This window comes from Bubalus kerabau, chromosome 5 (assembly GCF_029407905.1).
Source record: "Bubalus kerabau isolate K-KA32 ecotype Philippines breed swamp buffalo chromosome 5, PCC_UOA_SB_1v2, whole genome shotgun sequence".
Classification (NCBI taxonomy): domain Eukaryota; kingdom Metazoa; phylum Chordata; class Mammalia; order Artiodactyla; family Bovidae; genus Bubalus; species Bubalus kerabau.
Window position 1 is genome coordinate 83,892,816 of NC_073628.1, and position 23,000 is coordinate 83,915,815.

Genomic DNA, 23,000 nt, shown 5'->3' on the forward strand with positions numbered 1-23,000 from the left:
GCTCAATTGGAATTCCATCACCTCCACTAGTTTTGTCTGTAGTAATGCTTCCTAAGGCCCACTTGACTTCACATTCCAGGATGTCTGGCTCTAGGTGAGTGATCACAACATCGTGCTTATCTGGGTCATGAGGATCTTTTTTGTATAGTTCTTTTGTGTATTCTTGCCACCTGTTCTTAGTACCTTGTGCTTCTGTTAGCTCCATACCATTTCTGTCCTTTATTGAGCCCATCTTTGCATGAAATGTTCCCTTGGTATCTCTAATTTTCTTGGAAGAGATCTCTAGTCTTTTCCATGCTATTGTCTTCCTCTATTTCTTTGCACTGATCACCGAGGAAGGCTTTCTTATCTCTCCTTGGTATTCTTTGGAACTCTGCATTCAAATGGGTATCTCTTTCCTTTTCTCCATAAAATCACTCATTGTGAAAATCATTTGGGTTTAACATAAACATTAAATTAGTTCAATGTCACTAACCTGATGTATCACAGAAAATTAGGAAAAAATGCATACCAAGAAAATCTGTAATCCATAAAAATCAAAGAACTTTTATACCTCTGAAGATATTAAAAAATAACAGTTCTGGATATATTAAAAATAAAATCTCCTTATAATACTTAGGATTCTTCCTTCTGTAAAGAAGGAATTAAACTAATTGAATAATTTGTATTTGTCCCTGAAATATTCTACAAAATTTCAACTCACAAGTGATATACGAAACAGAATAAATAATAGGTATGTTATGATTAATGGATATAATTTGATTTTTACTACCTCTATAAGGCACTGTCGGAGAAGGCAATGGCACCTCACTCCAGTACTCTTGCCTGGAAAATCCCATGGACGGAGGAGCCTGGTAGGCTGCAGCCCATGGGGTCGCTAAGAGTCGGACACGACTGAGTGACTTCACTTTCACTTTTGACTTTCATGCATTGGAGAAGGCAATGGCACCCCACTCCAGTACTCTTGCCTGGAAAATCCCAGGCACGGAGGAGCCTGATGGGCCGCCGTCTATGGGGTCGCACAGAGTCGGACAGGATTGAAGCGACTCAGCAGCAGCAGCAGCAAGGCACTGTACTTATATCAATATAATAGAAATGGCAGTCTCTGAAGATAATTTTCACGTTTTATTTACTTTTTAAAACTAATCTCAAATCCTGTAAGTAAGTGTTAGTAGCTCAGTCATGTCGGACTCTTTGCGACCCCAGGGACTATAGCCCACCAGGCTCCTCTGTGCATGGCATTCTCCAGGCAAGAAAACTGGAGTGGGTTGCCATTCCCTTCTCCAGGGGATCTTCCGGACCCAGGGATCAAACCTGGGTCTCCTGCATTGCAGGCAGATTCCTTACCATCTGAGCCATCACATACCATACTATTTCCTTTTTGATGATTCCACTTAAATTGAAGGGTATGGTTTATTAAACAAAGACCAAACAATTACCATGCATGATACATGTTAAACACAGGACCTACTGTGAATAGAAATCCATCTCTGTCCACCATTTGTTTTTAATGAGTACAAGGATCAAATAACCTTGAATATACTTTTTATACTACTGCTGCTGCTGCTGCTGCTGCTGCTACCAAGTCATTTCAATTGTGTCCGACTCTGTGCGACCACATAGACGGCAGCCCACCAGGCTCCCCCGTCCCTGGGACTCTCCAGGCAAGAACACTGGAGTGGGCTGCCATTTCCTTCTCCAATGCATGAAAGTGAAAAGTGAAAGTGAAGTCGCTCAGTCGTGCCCGACTCAGCAACCCCATGGACTGCAGTCCACCAGGCTCCTCCGTCCATGGGATTTTCCAGGCAAGAGTACTGGAGTGGGGTGCCATCGCCTTCTCCGTTTTATACTACTAGCAGTTAGCAACTCTTCAAAAAGCAACAGGATTTGCAATAGCATTCCTTATACCCACTACACTGAACAATTTAAATTTCAACTCTTTCGCCAGGCTAGTATGGGATTTATGCTTTTTCTTCTTTGGGGAACAGTTTTATTCTAAAGCAGTCTGATACTTCATACCTTGATCTTATCCTATAGAACTGAATTCCAGGTTTATGCTTAAATGACAGTCCTTGACATGAGAAAAAAATAGTGGCACATTGTCCTTCTGTTGTCTGAAAACATGAGTATACATGTTTTAAATATTTTATTACCAACGAAAGAACATGTTATGTTTACCAGCTGGAATAACTTTATTAAATGTTTGAGATTTTTGCACCATAATAACCAAGACAGGAAGCTGGATAGCCCCTAAAATCAATTGCTATTTCTTATATAAATGCCTGCAGAAGTTTCATATTTTCTTTGGACATCATTAGATTTCCTAGCTCTTTTTTTTTTTTAACCTTTTATCTTATATTGTAGTATAGTTGGTTAACAATATATACAGTTGGTTGTGATAGTTTCATGTGTGGAGGAAAGTGGTTCAGTTATACATATACATGTATCTCTTTTGGATTGACACGTATACACTGCTATAATTAAAATGGATAACCAATAAGGACCCACTGTATAGCACAGTGAACTCTGCTCAATATTCTACAACAACCTAAACAGGAAAAGAATCTGAAGTAATGTTTTAAAGCTAATATGAATTCTGACATTTTGCTTAACATTAGTATGTTCTGTGAATCCGCCACCCCATTGGAAATAACTCTTTTCATATTAAGTTTTCTTGTAAATCTACCTAACGGAGGAGCTTCTGGATATGTAGGTCATTTTCGCTTACATGTTTTATATTCTATTCTTGTAATCTGTCTGTGGACCATCATCTTATTCTGTGGCTAAGACTCCACTTATTTATTTCTGAATGTTAAACTACCTTTGCATTCCTGGAATAAATCTACTGGTTGGCATGATGTACCTCTGAAACATTCCCATTTGTTAATACTTTGTTTAGGATTCTTTCACCTATATTCATAAATGATATTGGCTAGTAGTTATTTCTTTTGTAATATCTTTGTCAGGTTTTAATATCAACTTATTCAAGAATTACAAAAAGGAATTGGAAAATGTTCCTAGTTTTTCTCCTGTTCTCTAAAAAAAGTTTTTGCAAGGTGATGGTAATAGTAAATATTTAGTTGAATTCATTGGTATGGAAGAATTCATCTAGTGGTGTAGGTTCTTTGTGGTCACATTTACATTATAAATTCATTTATAAGGCAGTGATGGGACTATTCAGACTTTTTTTCCATATCAGTGTTGACAAGTATTTTTCTAAGAATTTGCCTCCTTCATTTCAATTTTCCAAAAATATTTACAGGAAGCTGTTTATGAACTGTATTAGTCCGCTTGGCATGCTATAACAGGATACCATGACTGGTGGCTTAAAAAATAGCAATAAATTTTTTTTGTAGTTATGAAGGTTGTAAGTTCAAGATCAAGGTGCTGTCAGGGATGGTTTCTAAACAGAACTTTAGAACTTTATCTGGCTTGCAGATAGCTGCCTTCTCATTGTGTCCTCAGATGGCTTCCTTCTGTGCATACATGGTGAGATCTCTTGGGGTCTCTTCCTCTTCTTGTAAGGACACCAGTCTTACTGATTTGGGTCCCAACCTTATTGCTTCATTTAACCTAAATTATCTCCTTAAAGGCCCTCTCTCTAAATACAGTTACACTGTGGCTTAGGGCATCAACTTATGAATCTGAAGCACACAAAATTCAATCCTACAGTATCCTCTCAAGATCTTTTTCATGTCTGTAGGTTTTATAGCGATGTTCCCTCTTTCTTTCTTTTTATGGCTGCGCTGGACCTTCATTGCTGCATGTGGGCTTTTCCTAGTTGGGGCTACTCTGTGATGTAGTGCCTGGACTTCACTGTGCAGGCTTCTCTTGTTGCTGCTCTCAGGCTCTCGAGTGCAGGCTCTGCAGTTGTGGCGCGCAGGCCAGGGACAGAACTCGTGTCTCCCGCCTTGGCAGGCTGATTCCCCACCACTGGACCACCCTCTTTCTTCACAGCAGTAATTTGTATCTTTCCTGATTAGCATTTTCAGGATTATCCATTTTATTAGGTCTTTCAAAGGGCTGAACTTTTACTCTGTTGATCATCTCTATTTTAGATTTGTTTTCTATTTCATTACTTTTCTCTCTGGATTTAATTTGTTGTTCTTATTCTAACTTACTGAGATAGATGTAACTCACTAATTTTTTTCAGTCCATCTTCAATTTAAACATGCCTTTTATTCTAAAATAGGTGTGGCTGCATAATAACATTTTGATGTATATAATTTTCAATACTACTAAATTAAAAACATTTTCTGGTCTCTGATAACTCATTCTTTGCTTTATGGTTTATTTAGCATTGTATTCTTTAATCTTCAAGCATGAGTTTTATTCTTGGTATCTTTTAGTTAAGAACTGAATCATTGGAAAAGACCCTGATGTTGGGAAAGACTGAAGGCAGGAGAAGGGAACAACAGAGGATGAGATGATTGGATGGCATCACTAACTCAATGGACATGAGTCTCAGCAAGCTCTGGGAGTTGGTGATGGACAGGGATGCCTGGTGTGCTGCAGTCCATGGGGTCACAAAGAGTCAGACACGACTGAGTGACTGAACAGAACTGATCCTTTAGTTATTAACTTCTAAATTTATCTGTACTGTGGTCAGAGAACTTACTTTGGAGAATTTTAATCATTTTGCAATTTGTTGAAATCTGATCTAAGACCAGTGTACAATTAATTTTTGTAAATATTCCATGCAGGCTTGAAAATAACAGGTATCCTACAGTTGGCAGGTGTAACTGTCTCCATATGCTAATGAAATCATTTGTTAACTGTGTCTTTCATATATATTTTCTGATTTTTAAAAAAATTTAATTAATTAACTAACTTAGTTTTGACTGCTCTGGGTCTTCAATGCTACACAGGCTTTTTCTCTAGTGGTAAAAGAAGTGCAGTGCATGGGCTTCTCACTGTGGTGGCTTCTCTTGTTACAGAACACGGGCTCTAGGGCCCGCAGGCTTCAGCACTTGCAGCTCCTGGGCTTCAGAGCACAGGCTCGGTAGTTGCAGCACATGGGCTTAGTTGCTCTGTGGCATGTGGGATCTTCCTGGACTAGGGATGGAACCCGTGTCTCCTGCACTGGCAGGTGGATCCTTTACCACTGAGCCATCAGGGAAGCCCTCTAACTGATTTTTGACTATTTCTTTTATTAGTTACTAAGAGGGCTATGGAAACTGTTGTTACAACAGTGGATTTGTACTTTTCCTTTGAGTTTTGTCAATTTTTGCTTTATATATTTGGATGCCATGTTATTAAGTACATATAACTTTCACGTTATTATTTTGCAATTATACCTTTCATCATTAAGAATCACACCTCTTTACATCCAGTAAGATATGGTGAATTAAACTTTTCTTCATTAGAAGGCATCTCTCTCTATATCCAGTAATACCAGTATATCTGTTGCCCTACATTTAATTATCAGATACTAATATAGTGACCCTGGGTGTTCTTTGGAAGGAATGACGCTAAAGCTGAAACTCCAGTACTTTGGCCACCTCATGCGAAGAGTTGACTCATTGGAAAAGACTCTGATGCTGGGAGGGATTGGGGGCAGGAGGAAAAGAGGACGACAGAGGATGAGATGGATGGATGGCATCACCAACTCGATGGATCTAAGTTTGAGTGAACTCCGGGAGTTGGTGATGGACAGGGAGGCCTGGCGTGCTGCGATTCACGGGGGTGCAGAGAGTCGGACATGACTGAGTGACTGAACTGAACTGAATATAGTTACATGCTTTTCTGTTGTTATTTTAAAATTTGTATTGCTGGGGTTTCCCTGGTGGCTCAATGGTAAAGAATCCACCTGCCAATGCAGGATGCATGGATTTGATCCCTAATCTGGGATGATCCCTGCCACTGAGCAACTAGGCCCATGTGCCACAGCTACTGAGCCCACCCACCCTAGAGCCCTGCTCTGCAACAAGAGAAGCCACTGCAATGAGAAGCCCGTGCACCACAACTAGAGAAAAGCCCGCAAAGCAACAAAGACCCAGCATAGCCATAAATAAATAAGTAATTGTATTGTTTATCTTTTCATACATTAACGATTTTATCCTGGATTTTTTTATATTAAATGTGTCTCTTTCAAGAATCATAGAGTTGGATTTTTTTAAAAGTTGTAGTTGATTTACAACTATTTAAACTAATATATCAGTTTCAGGTATACAACACAGTGATTCAATATTTTTTTATAGATTATACTTCACTTAAAGTTATTACAAAATAATGGCTGAATTTCCTTGTGTAGTACAAAGAATTTCTTTTTTTTTTTAATTTTTTAAAAAAATTTAAATTTATTTATTTTAATTAGAGGCTAATTACTTTCCAATATTAAGAATTTCTTTGTGTAGTATCCTTGTTGCTTATTTGTTTTATACACAGTGAAAAGTGAAAGTGAAGTCGCTCAGTCGTGCCCGACTCTTTGTGACCCCATGGACAGTTGCCTGCACCAAGCTTCTCCGTCCACAGGATTTTCCAGGCAAGAGTACTGGAGTGGGTTGCCACTTCCTTCTCCAGGGAATCTTCCCAACTCAGGGATTGAACCCAGGTCTCCTGCATTGTAGACAGACGCTTTACCGTCTGAGCCACCAGGGAAGTCCATTTATACATAGAAGTAGTTTGTAACTCTAAATCCCCTATCTTGCCCATCCCCTTACCCTTTTCCCACTGGTAACCATGTGTTCTTTATATCTGTGAGTCTGTTTCTGTTTTGTTATATCCAAGTTTGTTTTATTTTCTAGATTCCACATTTAAGTAATAACACAGAGTAGTATTCATCTTTCTCTAACTTCTTTCACTAAGCATAATACCCTCTAGGTCGATCCATGTTACTGAAAACAGCAGCATTTCTGTTTTTATGGATGAGTAATAGCCCACTGAGTGTGTGTGTGTGTAAGCATGTATGCATGCGTGTGTGTATATACATGTACACACATATATACAGACTATATCTTCTTTATCCATTCATCTGTTGATGGACACTTAGGTTGCTTCCATATCTTGGCTACTGTAAATAATGCTGCTATGAACATTGAAATGCATGTATCTTTTTGAATTAGTGTTTCTGTTTTCTTCAAATATATACCCAGGAGTGGAACTGCTGAATCATATGGTAGGAACTGGGTTTTATTTTTCATCCAGTCTGGCAATCTTTGTTTTTTATTTAAGAAATTTAGTCCACTTATACTCAGTGCTATTTATCAAAATGTTTAGATTTAAATCTACCATCTCACTATTTTCCTTCTATGTGTCCCACTTGTTTGGTGTCATTTTTTCCTTTCCTTTGTTGCCTTCTCTTGGACTGAGTGAACACTTAATTGTTCCATTCCCTCATGCAACTCCCCCTGATAAGCTTGGTAGTTATTAATCTTTTACCATTATTTGAATAGGTGCCTTAGAAAGTAAAATGTACATTCTTCATTTTTCAAAATCTATATGGAATACACACTCCTTACCCTAACCAACAAACAAATGTTGCACTGTATTTTTAAACCTTTATATTTTAAATACTGCAAGATACAATTTTATTATTTTATATGGTGACACTTAGACTAATGTACATATTCATTCTTTTTGTTGTTTTTCATTCCTTTTTGAAACTTTTAAGTGTCTTAAACAAGTTGTTCCCTCCACCCCCCGCTTGAAGAAAACCTGTATTATTTCCTTTAGTACAGATATTCTGGTAACAAATTCTATAACTTGCCTGCAAATGTCCTTGTATTAACTTTACCCTTACGAAATTTTCACTGGATATAGAAATCTAGGTTGGAAGTAATTTTGTTTCAGCCCTATAAAGATGTCATTCCATTCACTTATGTCCTCTGTGTTTTCTGTGGAGAAGTCAGCTGTCAAACAATTACTGTTTTTGAAAGTACTTCCCCCTCTCCATCCTACTCTGGGTACTTTAAATATCTCCCACTTTGTGTTTGGCTTTCAGCAGTTTTACTACGATGTGTTTTGGAGTCATTATCTTTTTATTTACCTTATGATTTATGGGGGTCTTGGATTTGTAGCCTGTTGAATTTTGAGAGTTCTGAAAAATTCTCAGTTATTATCTCTCAAAAATTCTCTCCCCTTTTGTCTCATTTTTCTTTCTCTTCTCCTTCTGCTACCCTATTAGACATGTTAGACTCCTCACTATATCCCTTATTTCTTATTCCTCTCTTCTGTACTTTCTATCCATCTTTCCATGCTTAATTCTGGACATTCTGATCTGTTCTCAAATACTAGCTCTCTCTTCAGCTGTTCCTAATCTGCTGTGTTATATCTACCAGTTGAATTCTTAATTTTGATTACTGTAGTCTATTTCCTGAGTTTTCATTAGGTCATTTTTGTTGTTGTTTCTTTCTCTTCATTAGGTCATTTTTGTTGTTGTTTCTAGTTCTCTTCTAAAATTCTGTTTTGTCTCACCTCGTTAAACAAAATAAGCATTCAAAATCTATGTCTAAAAATAACATTCTCCTTAATCTGCCCTCTGTTCATATTTTCTTGTGTTTTTCGTTAGTGTTATCATGTTTCCTACTGTTTCTGGGATTTAAAATTGAGTATTAGATACTGTATGTTAATAACTGTAGAAATAATTTCAGGTCTAGTATGATATTATATTCTTCTAAGAGGACTACTTACTTCTGGATGGCTGCTTTGGGGCCTGTGTGTATTAAGTTGCTTTACTTGTGTCTGACTCTTTGAGACCCAGTGGACAGTAGCCTGCCAGGCTCCTCTGTCCATGGGATTCTCCAGGCAAGAATACTAGAGTGGGTTGCCATGCCCTGCTCCAGGGGATCTTCCCAACCCAGGTATCAAACCCACATCTCTTATAGCTCCTGCACTGGCAGGAGAGTTCTTTACCACTAGTACCACCTGGGAAACTCCATAATCAACTTAGTTCAGTTTCAGAGATAAAATAATCTGAAGCTGGGCCAATGTAGCCTTTTTGGGGTCCAATCCAGAACATGGAAGGAATTTGCCAATTTCTCTCAACCCTTGCTGGTTCTCTGGACTCTAATTTTTGTCCTCCCCACTCTTCTAAGCCCTTTGAGAACACTATTCGGTTTCTCAGCCATCTTTTCTGAAATTTGCATAAGCCCCTAAGGAAAAAGGAATCCTAACTGCCAGAATCCTCCTTCTGTGTTTAATTCTTTTCCTAGATCCTATCCCTAAAATTCTTAAATACCTTATTAATGCTCCAGTGTCTTTGGCTTGTTTTTACATTTTATTCCAGAGGAAATAGCTGTTCTTAACTATTTGGATTAGGAAGACTAATCCAAATTATCTAGCCTACCATTACCAAAAGCAGAAGAGCATTAACTTTTTCCAAACAGTATGTTCAAATTCTTTAGGGGAGTGTCAGTTTCTTTTTCTCCTTTTAACTTGGGTAAAAGCCACATTTATATTCTGTCACTCGGATGAAGATCGGAAATGTGAAAACAGAAATTAAATCAATTCCTTTTAAAGTATAGCATCTCACTTCTGCATTCCTCTATCATATTTGCAACTCTTGGCCCGGAGTCTCTTCAGGGTTCCAACATGCAGCCTCTTTTAGCCAAGGTTTTTTTTTTTTTTTTTTTTAATTTTATTTTATTTTTAAACTTTACATAATTGTATTAGTTTTGCCAAATATCAAAATGAATCCGCCACAGGTATACAAGGTTTTAATTTCACCCAACACGTCAGAAAATGTTAAACAAACAAAAAAAAACAAACAACCCTTTCATACATTGTTAAACAATCTGTTTCCATATATTCTATTAACTTTTTTTTCGTACTTATTTTTGTGGAAATTGTAAGCGACAAGAAAACACATGTCCAGCCTACCATCTTAAGTTAGGAGTACAATTAAATCTTTAAAATGCTCATACATTTTGACCCTGCCACTTTCTATACAAAAAACCAAACCAAACCAAATAAAAAACCCCTTCAAAATGGTTTAAAGACCTAAATGTAAGCCCTGAAACCATAACACTCTTAGGACAGAGGCAGAATACTCTGACAGAAATTGGTAGCAATGTTTTCTTGGATCAGTCTCCTAAGGCAAAATAAATAAAAGCAAAAATAAACAAATGGGGCCTAATTAAACTTAAAACTTTTAGATAGCTAAGGAAACTATCAACAAAAGACAAAAACTTGAGGCTGACAAGGGTTCATATCCAAAATACATAAACAGCTCATACAACTCTAAGAAACCAGACAAACAATTCAATCCAAAAATGGGCAAAAAACTTGAATAGACACTTCTCCAAAAAGGACATGCAGGTGGCTAATAGGCACATGAAAAGATGCTCAACATCACCATTATTAGTGAAATGCAAATGAAAACCACAATTAGGTTATCACATCACACCAGTCAAAATGGCTATAATCAAAAAGTCTAGAGAAAACAAATGTCAGGGTGTGGAGAAAAGGGAACCCTTGTACATGGCTGGTAATGTAAATTGGTATAGTCACTACTGAGAACAATATGGAGGTTCCTCAAAAAGCTAAAAATATATAGGATCCAGCAATTTCACTTCTGGGTATATATCCAGAAAAAATGACAACACTCATTCAAAAGGATACATGCACCCCAATATTCATAGCAGCACAATTTAAAATAGCCAAGACAATGGAAACAACCCAAGTGCCCAGCAACAGATTGGTTTATGAAGACATGGCACACACGCACACCTGCACACACACAAATGAAGTATTACTTAGTCATAAAAAAGAATGAAATAAAACCATCAGCAGCAATGTGGACAGACCCAGAGAATGTTATGCTTAGTGAAATAAGTCAGACAGAGGAAGGAAAATACTGCATATCACTTATATGTGGAATCTAAAAAGCAATGCAAATAAATGTGTAAGCAGAAAGAAACAGACTCACATACAGAAAACAAACTAGTGGTTACCAAAGGAGAGAGGAAAATAGAGAGGGATAAATTAGGGGTATGGGATTAACAGATAAAAACTATCACATACAAAATAGATAAACAAGAATATACTGAATAGCACTGGGAATTATACCCAGTATCTTATAATAACCTATCATGGAATATAATCTGACAAAACCCACTAAATCAGTATGCTGTATACCTGAAACTAAGACAATACCATAAATCAACTATACTTCAAAAAACAAAACAAAATATGAAAGTAAATGCATGGAAGAAGAAATCCATATGCTAAGCATAAAAATATATTTATACCATATACTAGTTTCACAATATTTGAATTTTTATAATGGAAATTATTTCTAATCATAAATAAAATTATAAAGTCTATCAAGAAAATTAGATTTCTGCAGTTTCCACATGCCAAGAAGCCAAGCCAACATCAAAATAGGCCTTTATTTAAAAGTAGGTAACATTAATTCAGCTGAGTCAAATCTAATACTTTAAGGTGTGAAACCCAGCTACAGGGAAAAGTCCTAATTAGTGGTGTGAAAGTAAAATAATTTGATTATGCATGAAGATGAAATGGCTTCCCTAGTGGCTCAGATGGTAAAGAATCTTCCTGTAATGCAGGAGACCCAGGTTCGATTCCTGGGTTGGGAAGATCTCCTGGAGGAGGGAATGGCAACCCACTCCAGTATTCTTGCCTGGAGAATTCTACGGACAGAGGAGCCTGGTGAGCTACAGTTCATGGGGTCACAAACAGTCGGACACAACTGAGGAACTTAAACACTTTTCTCAAGATGGAAAAGATGATATGATCAAAGGAAATGCAGCGGGGGAACACTGAAAAACCATAGAATAAAGGGCAGAAGTAGAACTAATGGAAACCAAGATAAGAACAAGAGTCAAGTAGCAAAGAAGCAAGCACATTAATATTATTATGTTCAGGATATACAACAGCAACACATTATGCCTAATTTTTTTCGATCTTTGATAGTCTGTGTATCTGACAAATCCCTCAACATCTTTGGTCTTCAGTTTTCAATTCCATAAAAATGATGGGTTTGAATTGGATAATTCAAAGTCATGTTCAGATTTTAAAAAAAACGCCTACAAGAAGACTGTTCTTCATTCAATTCTGTATCTACTTGTCCAGCGGTTTATTCACACCTACCCCTCACACCATTCGATGCAAGAGGTGATTAATGTTATGACAACTCCCTATTCTTGTACTCATGACAGACACTGGTAATTAGCTAAAGCCCTTTGCCTCAAAGTCTAGTCACTGAGCTCTCCTTTTCTTTCATACTTTCTAGCAACCATTTCTAATCAGTTGGAGATGGTATTTGAGATAAAAACCATTCACCATCCTATAAAATCATAACTATGACTTTCAGTATGATTAAAAAACTTTCTTAGTGAATATTTTCTACATCTTAAAAAATTCTGATAATTCTCTCCTATGAATTAAATTGACTTTCATATTTTGTACTCATTAGATTGATAAAATAGGATATAAGCTTTGTCAAGATAACTAAAGATACCAGCCTACATATTTCCCGATTTATTTATTCTGAACCATTTGAATAACCTCTGCTAGTATGATTTCCTTAGTCAGAAACACCAATGCTAGGAATTCTACACTCATGTAAACTGTCTAAGAATCTAATATATATCCATTAATCCTATTCAATGACATAAGGAGGTCCAGGGTGATGAACTGTTCTGTACTGCTAATTAAGCATGTGTTCAGTATAATAAAACATAGGGAGAGTAAATCAGGATTTTAAAATAACAGTTATCTCTAGGTTTTCTTTCATAAAATATTTTCAACCCTTAAATATAGAAGCCCCCACCATTTGAAAATGAGACAAGTAAACAAAAAAATATCCTTACCAGTTTTTCTGCTTCTGTGTTCATTTCCCTTAATTTCTTGATATGTTCCTTTTTAATCATGAGAATTTTTGATAGTCTGGTCTACAGACAATGAAAAAGAGATGTTTTGGAATAAAGAGAGGCACTTAAATATACCAGGTAGACATCAAACTTGTAAGTTTCCACTAAGATATTTTAGCAGATGTGTTTCAATATAAATATAGCACAGACACTATTTTAGAAATCTGACTGGCTGAGAGGAAGATATTTTAAAATCCACTGTAAGCAGGTACATCAAAACGAATAAGAAGTCAACCTGAATAAGCTTCCACTGGAACAATGTGTAGACCAATCAGAATAATAACTATAATTAATTGAAGCACAAATATGTTAAAATCCATGCATTCAGACCGATACTTAAACAAAATTAACCACTGTTGGAGAACACTAGTAACCAAACTCATGAACTGGAAAACAAAGCCAAAAACATCAAGCATTTATCCTGCCTTTCCTATACAAACTATGCCATTAGGTAACCAAATAATAGATTTGGGGAAGTTTTTCCTCACAGAATGATTTCAGCTAATACACAAAGAACAAGAATGGCACCATTTCTGCAATCCTAATGAATGAATGGATCTAGGCATTGATAATTTGTAGCAGCTAACATTATATTTAAAAAGAGATAAAAAATAGGGGCATCCTATCAGAGCTTTCCAGGTGGAGCTAATGGTAAAGAAACCGCCTGCCAATGCAGGAGACACAAGAGATGTATGTTTGATTTCCGCTTTGGGAAGATCCCTGGAGTAGGAAATGACAACCCACTCCAGTATTCCTGCCTGGAAAATTCCATGGACAGAGGAGCTGGTGGACTACAGTCCACGGTCGCAAAGAGTTGCCCATGGCTGAGCACTACTACTACACATCCTATCAGAATTCAAATGTATGCATAAAAGTGGTCATATACAAACTATACCAATCAAATAAAAACCCAAATCAAATCAAACCTTTATATTCAATGAGCAATTTACATGAAGTACAAAGACAGAAGAGTATACTGCATGTTATTACAAAGATTCAGTCAGCAAAATCCAGACAGTGGGAGACTCTACGGACAAATAATACAGTTTATTCAACAAAGAGGTTAATGGGAGAAAAGAAGAGCCAATATTTAAGAGCCAACTAGACAACCGGAATGCTGACTGGATATGTGATGATATTAAGATATGTTTTTAATAGACATGTTTTTAGATGTAATAATAATATTACAGTTATGTCTCTTTTTTAAAAAAAGGGCCCTTACCACTTAAAGATACATAACAAAATATTTACAGATAAATGATATGATGTTTAATTTCTCAAAAGAGAGAAAGAGGGCAGAAGTATATATGAAATAGAAATGGCCAGGAGTTTTTGATAACTGCTATAGCTAGATAATGGGTTCAGAGAGATACATTATACAACTGTCTGCTTTCATATATACTAAATTTTTGATAATTAAAAAAATAAAAATAAAAAAACTGACCTAAGTTGATACAGGTAGAGGGAGGGCCTGGTAAGATATGTTATATACTTGTTCACACTGACCCTTATTAGTAGGTCCAGAGCTCTGGACTGGTCTCCTGTCTTTAGTTGTTGGGTTTTATGGAAATTTGTGTGATTCTACTGAGTAAGAAACAGTAAAAAATGGATGAAGGCAACATCTTTCTCCCATTTTTAGTTTATCTTTCAGTTTTGTGTTTCTTGTTAGTTTTTGATAGAAAATCATGCTGTTTCTTTCTCATTCTTTTCAAAACTGAGTCCTCTCTTAGAGAGGGTCGGTCAGTCTTTTTAGATTCCTCAAAATCCCTAACCCCAAGAAAAAAAATTCATTGCGAACTATGAATTATGAAACTAGCAAAAAATGATGTTTATTTTGTCATAAGAAAAAACAATAACAGACAAAGACAAAAATATATCTTACAGCTCAACAAGAGCAAACCTGAGTTTCATAAAACTTTAGATATTACAAAAGACAAGTACTTTTATAAAAGGGCTTTAATTTTTACCTGCTAGAAAGCTTAAAATAATGAAAGCAGTGTTTCAACTAGGCATTACATATAGATTTTGAAGTTAAAATTAAGCACTGCAATCAAAACATCTAAGCAGCAATAAAAACATCAATCCTTTAGAAGTAGTGTATTAGTATTTAGCTTCTGACTCCCTCTGCTGGTGGATCTCTTGCTCCCCACTCCTCTTCCTCTTCACCCTCCTTCCCCATCTCCCTCTACCCCTTGCCCAAATATGACATATCAGCTTTGTTTTTACTTCCAGTATTTAATAAAAGAAAGAATGTCTTTAAAAAACAAGTGCCCTAGTTGTGAAATGATAAGCCTTGGCTTTTTTCATATTTAAAATTTTTCATATAAAAATATCTACCTTTGAAAGTTAAAAGGTATAATTCTGTAGTTCAAGGATAATTAACAACATATAACTAAGGAATAAGAAATGCCATACATATACATACAAGTGACAAGACTTTTCCTCAAAATAACATTAATTGTAAAAGGTAACACTGAATATTTTAATGGCTTATGTTATAAACATTTTTATTTATAAAGACTATCTATCCCAAGCCAAATAGCTTTATTTTCAAAAAGGAAAAAGAAGAGGAAAAGAAAAGAAACAAATCAAACATCATTAGACTATGATTCAAACTAAATAATTTATTCAACCTAATTTTCAAAACAAACAGCTCATTATATTAAGAGTTAGGCTATTCAAGAAAACTGTTCTATATAATAATTGCTATTTGTTTCTGCTTTAGCTTTAGATTTCTTTGTGTCTAATCATTAAGTACTTAGCAAATGAATAGCTATTTGTAGTCTCAGAAAAAAACTAAAGTTCCTCCTAACCAGAGAGCTGGCCAACACACCGTAAGTTTTGAGGTGACTAATAATGGCAGGATTACTGAGGTTACTAAATAAAAACATTTATATTTATACAATTTATTAACAGCTAACCATTCAATTTCATAGACTGTATGCTACAACATTTATGCTAGAGTCCTTAACATAGCAAAATAATAAGAACCAAACCCAAGAAAAGCCCAAGAAAAATAGACCTCTAAGTCTTTTTTGGCTGTTATAACTTAATTTCAAGCTTTGTTGGAAATAACAGTTTTTAAAACACAATGATTTTAAAAAGTGTAAAAATATTTGGTCCTAGAAAAATTTTCAACTTTAATAACACAAAATATATTGAATTTTTTTTTAACAAATGAGCAAAATATTCAGAACAATTCTTACCACTTGGATAAGGAATTCTACTGGAAAACCACCTAATGTTTCAGTGTCAGAGCCAGAAATTTTACTTCTCCAAGGTGACTGTCCTAATAAGGGATCATTATCCTATAGGAATAAAAGGGAACCATTTAACCACTGACCTTTCAAAAGGAAGCATTTTAATTTTTTAAAACTTTATTTTATTGAAGTATATTTGATTTACAATGCTGTGCTAACTTCTATTGTACAGCAAAGTGATTCCTTTCTACATATATGTTACATTTTTAAATGTTCTATTTCATTATGGTTTATCACAGGATATTGAATACAGTTCTTTGAGCTACAAAGTAGGAACTATCATAAAATTTTGAATAAAGAGCAAATTCTATTATAATTAATATTCTATTAGAAATCCTATGAAAAGGAAAATATTTCCAAGCTGAAGCAACTATTTTATTTACTTTATTAGCTTTTTATTTAACATCTGACAACTCCAAATAATGCGGGCACCACCTAAAGTTACTACAATCAATGTATATTTCGTAAGGACATAGCTTACATTCATAATAATCATTTAAATTACTGGTGATATTTAAAAAATATTACTTACTGTAATCGGTGACTGGAGAGGAGGAGTATAATGTAACCGTGGTGGAGTCATAAAAAATCGAGAAGGCCGCTGTTTTTGTCCAAAGGCAGCAATTGGCATCGTCTCATGAGGCTCATTACTCTTTTTGAAAAGAGAACAGGCCCCAAAACTTGAAGAACTTTACCAATCATTTTAGCTTTATAAAAATTCTATTTTAGCATTAAATGTACACTAGTTTATTATGATTTATCATAAAATATATTAACTACAAAGATCAAAGGGCTAGAACTTAAATCAGAGTACGAATATTACTTGACTACTAAGATGTTGAACCCACAAAAAGAAGAAAGTGATCTATGAAAGAAAGGAAAGTGATCTATGGCCACCCTTGGCTGTCTCTGTGTTAAAGACTATTTGAATATTACCCACTGTAATTATTAAGGCAATTCTTATCTGGCCAGGGAGAGATGTTTTGGTGATCTCATAAAGGAAATTACATTAATGCAACAGAAGAGTAATTTTTCTCTTTTGAAATGGGAGGTTTAAAGATTTCATCCTTTAATGAAAAAAATAAGATTGATATACCTTGCTCTATATTTAATCCAAATTGTCTTTCTCTCCTACTCCTCTCTAAAGTACGTTTGATAAGGAAACTCTTACAGTAAGCAGAGTCACAGTTTTTTTAAAAGTATGGAGCAGAAAAACAGTCTTCTATTTTTATACTAAGGAGATAAAGAAATTCTGATTTTTAATTGTAAGTTCAGAATCCTTAAAAATCAAGTTTATAACAAAGGAATGAAGAGGCAGGGGGATTAATGTAAACAGTTAAATTTCCATTATACTTAGAGGCAAACAATTTTTTTTCAAAAAAGTTTTTACTCATTAAAAAAACTATCAGAGTTATATTTACTCTTTATATTTTAACTTATTAGGAAAGTATATAATTTCCATTACCTTGCTAAATTAAGCATGATCATGAAATAACGGTTCAATAGTTTAATGGACTATATCAGAAGTTCAAAAGATCTGGAGTCAAGACTTAACCTGGCAAGAATCCATCTTGAAAGCCTTGAATAAATTACCTAATGTACTTATGTCTCAGTTTCACCTTACAAAAAGTGGAGGTTATTAACATCCACCTTGTATATTCTAAGGATAAAATAGGGACATATAAAAATACATATATTTCAAAGTACAAGATGTTACTTCAACTTTCAAAGTTGTTTTACAAAACAACTCCTTTTTGTAAACTGGAAAACTTGTTTCAGTTGTTTTATAAAAACAACTGATCAGTTGCGACACACTATAATTTGGTGTAAGGAAGGCAGAAGGATGCTAGATTCTGGAAAATGTAGAAGAAAATTAGAGTTCTGCTCCAGGAGTTCAGGAGGCAGGGCTGGGAACCCCTAAAGTTCTCTTCCTTTGAGACTTGAAATCTTGATTCTATCATAAATACAACCCCTAAGAAAACTCTACAAAACATATTTTATAGGCATAAACCAAATATGTATTGTGAAATAAATACTCACGAGAACTTCATAGTCAGGGATAGTATGAGTTCCAAGCCCTGCCCTATCAAATGTTACTCTATAAGTAGCATTAAGAGTATCCACAGCATCTATTTGTCCAGTGAAGAGACCATCATGAACACCACGTAATCGAGCTGAAAAAAGAAACAAAAAGACTTTATGATACTTAGGACACAAAAAACTCCCACGTACAGAACTGCTCCAAGCATGTACCTCAAAGTGGAGAAAGTACAGTACTGCTATTAAAGATTCCAAAAAAGTTATGTATTAATACTTTATTTTAGGTTTAGAAGAACAATTAAAACACTTTTGAAACAAACAACAAAACTATAAATGGTGATCCTTAATTTGATAAATGAATGAAACCATATATCTACCAAACTAGGAGGAAAATACTTTTTAAAAAAGTCAACAAAAGAAACTTGGTCATTATACTCATGAATGAAGCACTAGTAATAATTCAAATGAAAAAAAGACATGGTTGATAAGCAGAAAAGATTTACTAGGCTTCAGACTGCTATCCTTAGAAAGGGTCGCCTACAAGGTTGACTTCCAGGAGCCTGAACAGTGAGTGTTCCCGCTGCTGCCATACTAAGAAAGGTGGGTAACTGTACCCAGATTGTTTGTGCAAACAATGTGATTACCAGCTTTCCAATTCTTGTATATGCCAAGCAAAAGGTGCCTACGTAAGCAGTCCCCTATAAAAACCTTGGGCATTGAGTAGTAAGTTTCCCTGGTAGACAACACTTCATAAGTGCGATTACAACTTGCTGCTAAAGGAATTCTGCAAGTCCTGTGTGACACCATATGGAGGGGACTCTTGGAAGCTTACACTTGTTTTCCTCTAGACTTTGGCCCCATGTACTTTTCCCTTGGATCATCGAAAAAGCAAGAGAGTTCCAGAAAAACATCTTCTTCTTTATTGACTATACCAAAGCCTTTGACTGTATGGACCACCACAAACTCTGGAAAGTTCTTAGAATTCCAGACCACCTGACCCGCCTCTTGAGAAACCTGTATGCAGGTCAGGAAGCAATAGTTAGAACTGGACATGGAACAACAGACTGGTCCCAAGTAGGGAAAAGAGTATGCAGAGTATATCATGAGAAACGCCTGGCTGGATGAAGCACAAGCTGGAATCAAGACTGCTGGGAGAAATATCAATAACCTCAGATATGCAGATGACACCACCCTTATGGCAGAAAGTGAAGAAGAACTAAAGAGCCTCTTGATGAAAGTGCAAGAGGAGAGTGAAAAGGTTTGCTTAAAGCTCAACATTCAGAAAACGAAGATAATGGCATCTGGTCCCATCACTTCATGACAAATAGATGGGTAAACAGTGGAAACAGTGTCAGACTTTATTTTCTTGGCCTCCAAAATCACTGCAGATGGTGACTGCAGCCACCATTAAAAGACACTTGCTCTTTGGAAGAAAAGTTATAACCAACCTAGACAGCATATTAAAAAGCAGAGACATTACTTTGCCAACAAAGGTCTGTCTAGTCAAAGCTATAGTTTTTCCAGCAGTCATGTGTGGATGTGAGTTGGACTATAAAAAAGCTGAGCACCGAAGAATTGATGCTTTTGAACTGTGGTGCTGGAGAAGACTCTTGAGAGTCCCTTGGACTGCAAGGAGATCCAACCAGTCCATCCTAAAGGAAATCAGTCCTGAATATTCATTGGAAGGACTGATGATGAAGCTGAAACTCCAATACTTTGGCCACCTGATGTGAAGAACTGACTCATTTGAAAAGACCCTGATGCTGGGAAAGATTGAAGGCAGGAGGAGAAGGGGACGACAGAGAATGAGATAGTTGGATGGCATCACCAACTCCATGGACATGAGTTTGAGTAAACTCCAAGGAGTTGGTGATGGACAGGGAGGCCTGGCGTGCTACAGTCCATGGGATTGCAAAGAGTCGGACACAACTGAGCGACTAAACTGAACTGACTTTCCCCTTTGCTTATTTTGCTTTGCATCCTTTTCTGTGATAAGCCATGGCCATGAATACAACTATTTGCCAAGTACTCTTGAGTTTTTCTGGGGCTTCCCAGGTGGCTCAGTGGTAATAAATCCACCTGCCAATGCAGGAGATGCAGGTTTGATATCTGGGTTAGGAAGATGCCCTGGAGGAAGAAAGGGCAGTATTCTTGCCTGGAAAATCCCATGGACAGAGGATCCTGGTGGGCTACAGTCCATGGGGTTGCAAAGAGTCGGGTACAACTGAGCGACTGGTCACACTTGTACACACACTTGAGTCTTTCTAGTGAATCGCCAAACCAAATCTGGGTGTGGTCTTGGGGATCCCTCACATAGATGAATTCTTGTGCCACTATTATTTAAATTCAGTTTGAAGTAACATCAGGAAAATCCAAGGAAACAACCAGCATGGGTGAAAAAATAAGAACATTTAAGGCGTTAAACTAGGCAAAATGACACATTTTGGTGTGTGCTGTGCTTAGTCGCTTACTTGTATCCAACTCTTGGACTGTAGCCTGCCAGACTCCTCTGTCCATGGGGATTCTCTATTTTTATACACAAGAAAATGATATTATTTTAATAGAACACAAATGTTCATTGCAAAACTGCTTGAAATGATCAACTGATTAAAAACTCAAGTGCAGAAGACTAAAATATCATTTTCAGTCTTTGACCAACTAAGGGAAAATTAAACAGGTATATAGAAGATAGGAGCAATAAAGTTAAATAAACAAACAGAGAATTAGAATTTCTAGTTATGGCAGTATGAAGAGGTTGGTGATTCTTCTCTGAAAAAAGACTTGTAAAAACCTGTACAAGATTGTCAAAGACTATCATTTCAAGGTACTGGAAACGGACTAAATGCAGAAAACAATTGAGAAATGAGCACTGTTGTAAAATTGCTAGAACTTCAGGTAAGGATTGGTGAAATGAGTTTTTCTAGTGTATGGTTGGTCATGGAAACAGTGCTGTTTGTTGCCAGAGGGGCAGACTGGTTGTGGACCAGTGAGTAAAAACCTGTGACCGTGTTAGCTAAGAGTGGTGAACTCAATGAAGAAAGAATAAGAAAACCCTACAACTCTGGAAGCCTAAGATGCAGTCCTGTCTGAGGTGAGTGGCAGTATATAGGCAGGAGTTTAACAGGGAGATCCTATAAAATAGAGAGCCATAAAAAGACTGAAATAAACTCTCCATAAATTTTTGCCTAAGTGGAAAACTATGTGATTTGGTGGGAAAGACCCAAGAGAGTCTGGTAAAGAGCAAAAACTAAAGGATGACCTGGAAACTGACATCAACTTTGTATGTGTTACCCAACCTCACATACAGATTAGTCTAAGGCCTTTCTGGATTAAGATGTTTGAGTACAACTTCTGCCTAAGTCACTGGCTGACTACTAAGTCTGCATGACTTTATTTATTAAAAATTAATAAAAGAGCAAACAAAAACTGAGCAGAGATATCGGTGGTTGCACTGTGAAATTTTCAGTTGGTCAGTCATGTCCGACTCTTTGTGACTCCATGTGTGTCCATGGAATTCTCCAGGTAACAGTACTGGAGTGGGTTGCCATCCCTTCTCCAGGGGATCTTCCTGACCCAGGGATTGAACCCAGGATCTCCTGCATTGCAGGCAGATTCTTTACCATCTGAGCTCCCAGGGCAAGTTACTAAAGGAAATACAACAATTCTCAAAAAAAAAGAAAGAAAGAAAACAGACTTGCTATAATACATTATCTCAAACATCTAGTTTTCAACCAAAAATTACTAGACATGTAATAAAGTAAAAAAGCGTGATTCTTACCCAGAATAAAAGTATAGTAGGTAGAAACTGAAAGAGATGATATATTAGCAGAGTCTTCAAAAGTAGGTTTTATAAATATGTTCAGAGAATTAAAGACAATGACTCAATAGGAATCTCACAGAAACTGTACAAAAGAACCAAACAGAAACTCTAGAATTAAAAAGAAGATATGAAAAAAGCATCAGGGAACATTTTAGATAATATATTATGATAAGTTTGGATTCTGCTCTATTAAAGAGAGATCAAGATAGAGATTATCCAATCAGAAGAACACAGAGAATGAAAGACTGAAGAAAAATGAAGACAGCCTCAGAGAGCTGGAGAAAGATATCAAATGCACCAGCATATTTGTAATGACAGATGGAAAGGGAAGGAGAGAAAGCAGCAGAAAAACACTATGGCCAAAAATCTCCCATATTTAATTTTAAAATTAGATCCTACTAATCAATGAAACTCAATAAACCTCAAATAGGATAAATTTAAAGAGCATCAAATCCAGACACAACATAGTGAGATTTCCAAAATCCAAGGACAAAGAAAGAATTTTGAAAGCTTCAAGAGAAAAATGACTCATCACAAGTAGGAGAACAGCAGCACAAGGAACAGGTACATTTCTCACTTCTCATCAGAAACGATGAAAGTCAGAAGGCAATAGGGTGACATATTCAGGGTGCTAACATGAAAAAACTGTCAGTCAAGAATTCTATATCCTGTGAAACTATTTTTCACAAATGCAGGAGAAATGGAAACACTTTCAGATAAACAGAATCTGTGGCTACTAGATAAGATAGGAAGAAATACTAAAGCACATCCTATGTAATAAAAGGAAACAATACCAGACAGTAACCAAAATTCACAGCAAGAAAAGAAAAACACCAGAAATGGTAAATATGTGGGTGCATATAAAAAACAGTGTATACAAAATACAACACTTTTTCTATATTCTTCATTTTTAAAAAGTAAGATTATTTAAAGCAATAATTGTAATATTATATTCTCAGATGATCACAGATATAATCTAATGCATTTGATGAAGACAGTAATAAGAAAGTGGGAGAAAATGGAGCTATATTGGGATAAATTTGCAAT

The 23,000-nt window shown here is 36.0% G+C and overlaps 1 protein-coding gene across 2 annotated transcripts in view; it reads right to left on the reverse strand.

Moving 5' to 3' along the window:
- LIN9 (lin-9 DREAM MuvB core complex component) overlaps positions 1 to 23,000 on the reverse strand; it is an 83,543-nt gene that overhangs the window by 12,029 nt on the left and 48,514 nt on the right. Inside the window, exons 8-11 of one of the 2 annotated variants that reach the window (XM_055582019.1) lie at positions 18,134 to 18,267; positions 16,626 to 16,745; positions 16,040 to 16,141; positions 12,774 to 12,854 (exon numbers count right to left, since the gene is read on the reverse strand). In XM_055582019.1, coding sequence (XP_055437994.1) covers positions 12,774 to 12,854; positions 16,040 to 16,141; positions 16,626 to 16,745; positions 18,134 to 18,267 — 437 coding nt within the window. The remainder of the gene's footprint in view (positions 1 to 12,773; positions 12,855 to 16,039; positions 16,142 to 16,625; positions 16,746 to 18,133; positions 18,268 to 23,000) is intronic. The other variant, XM_055582020.1, reaches the window with a different exon arrangement.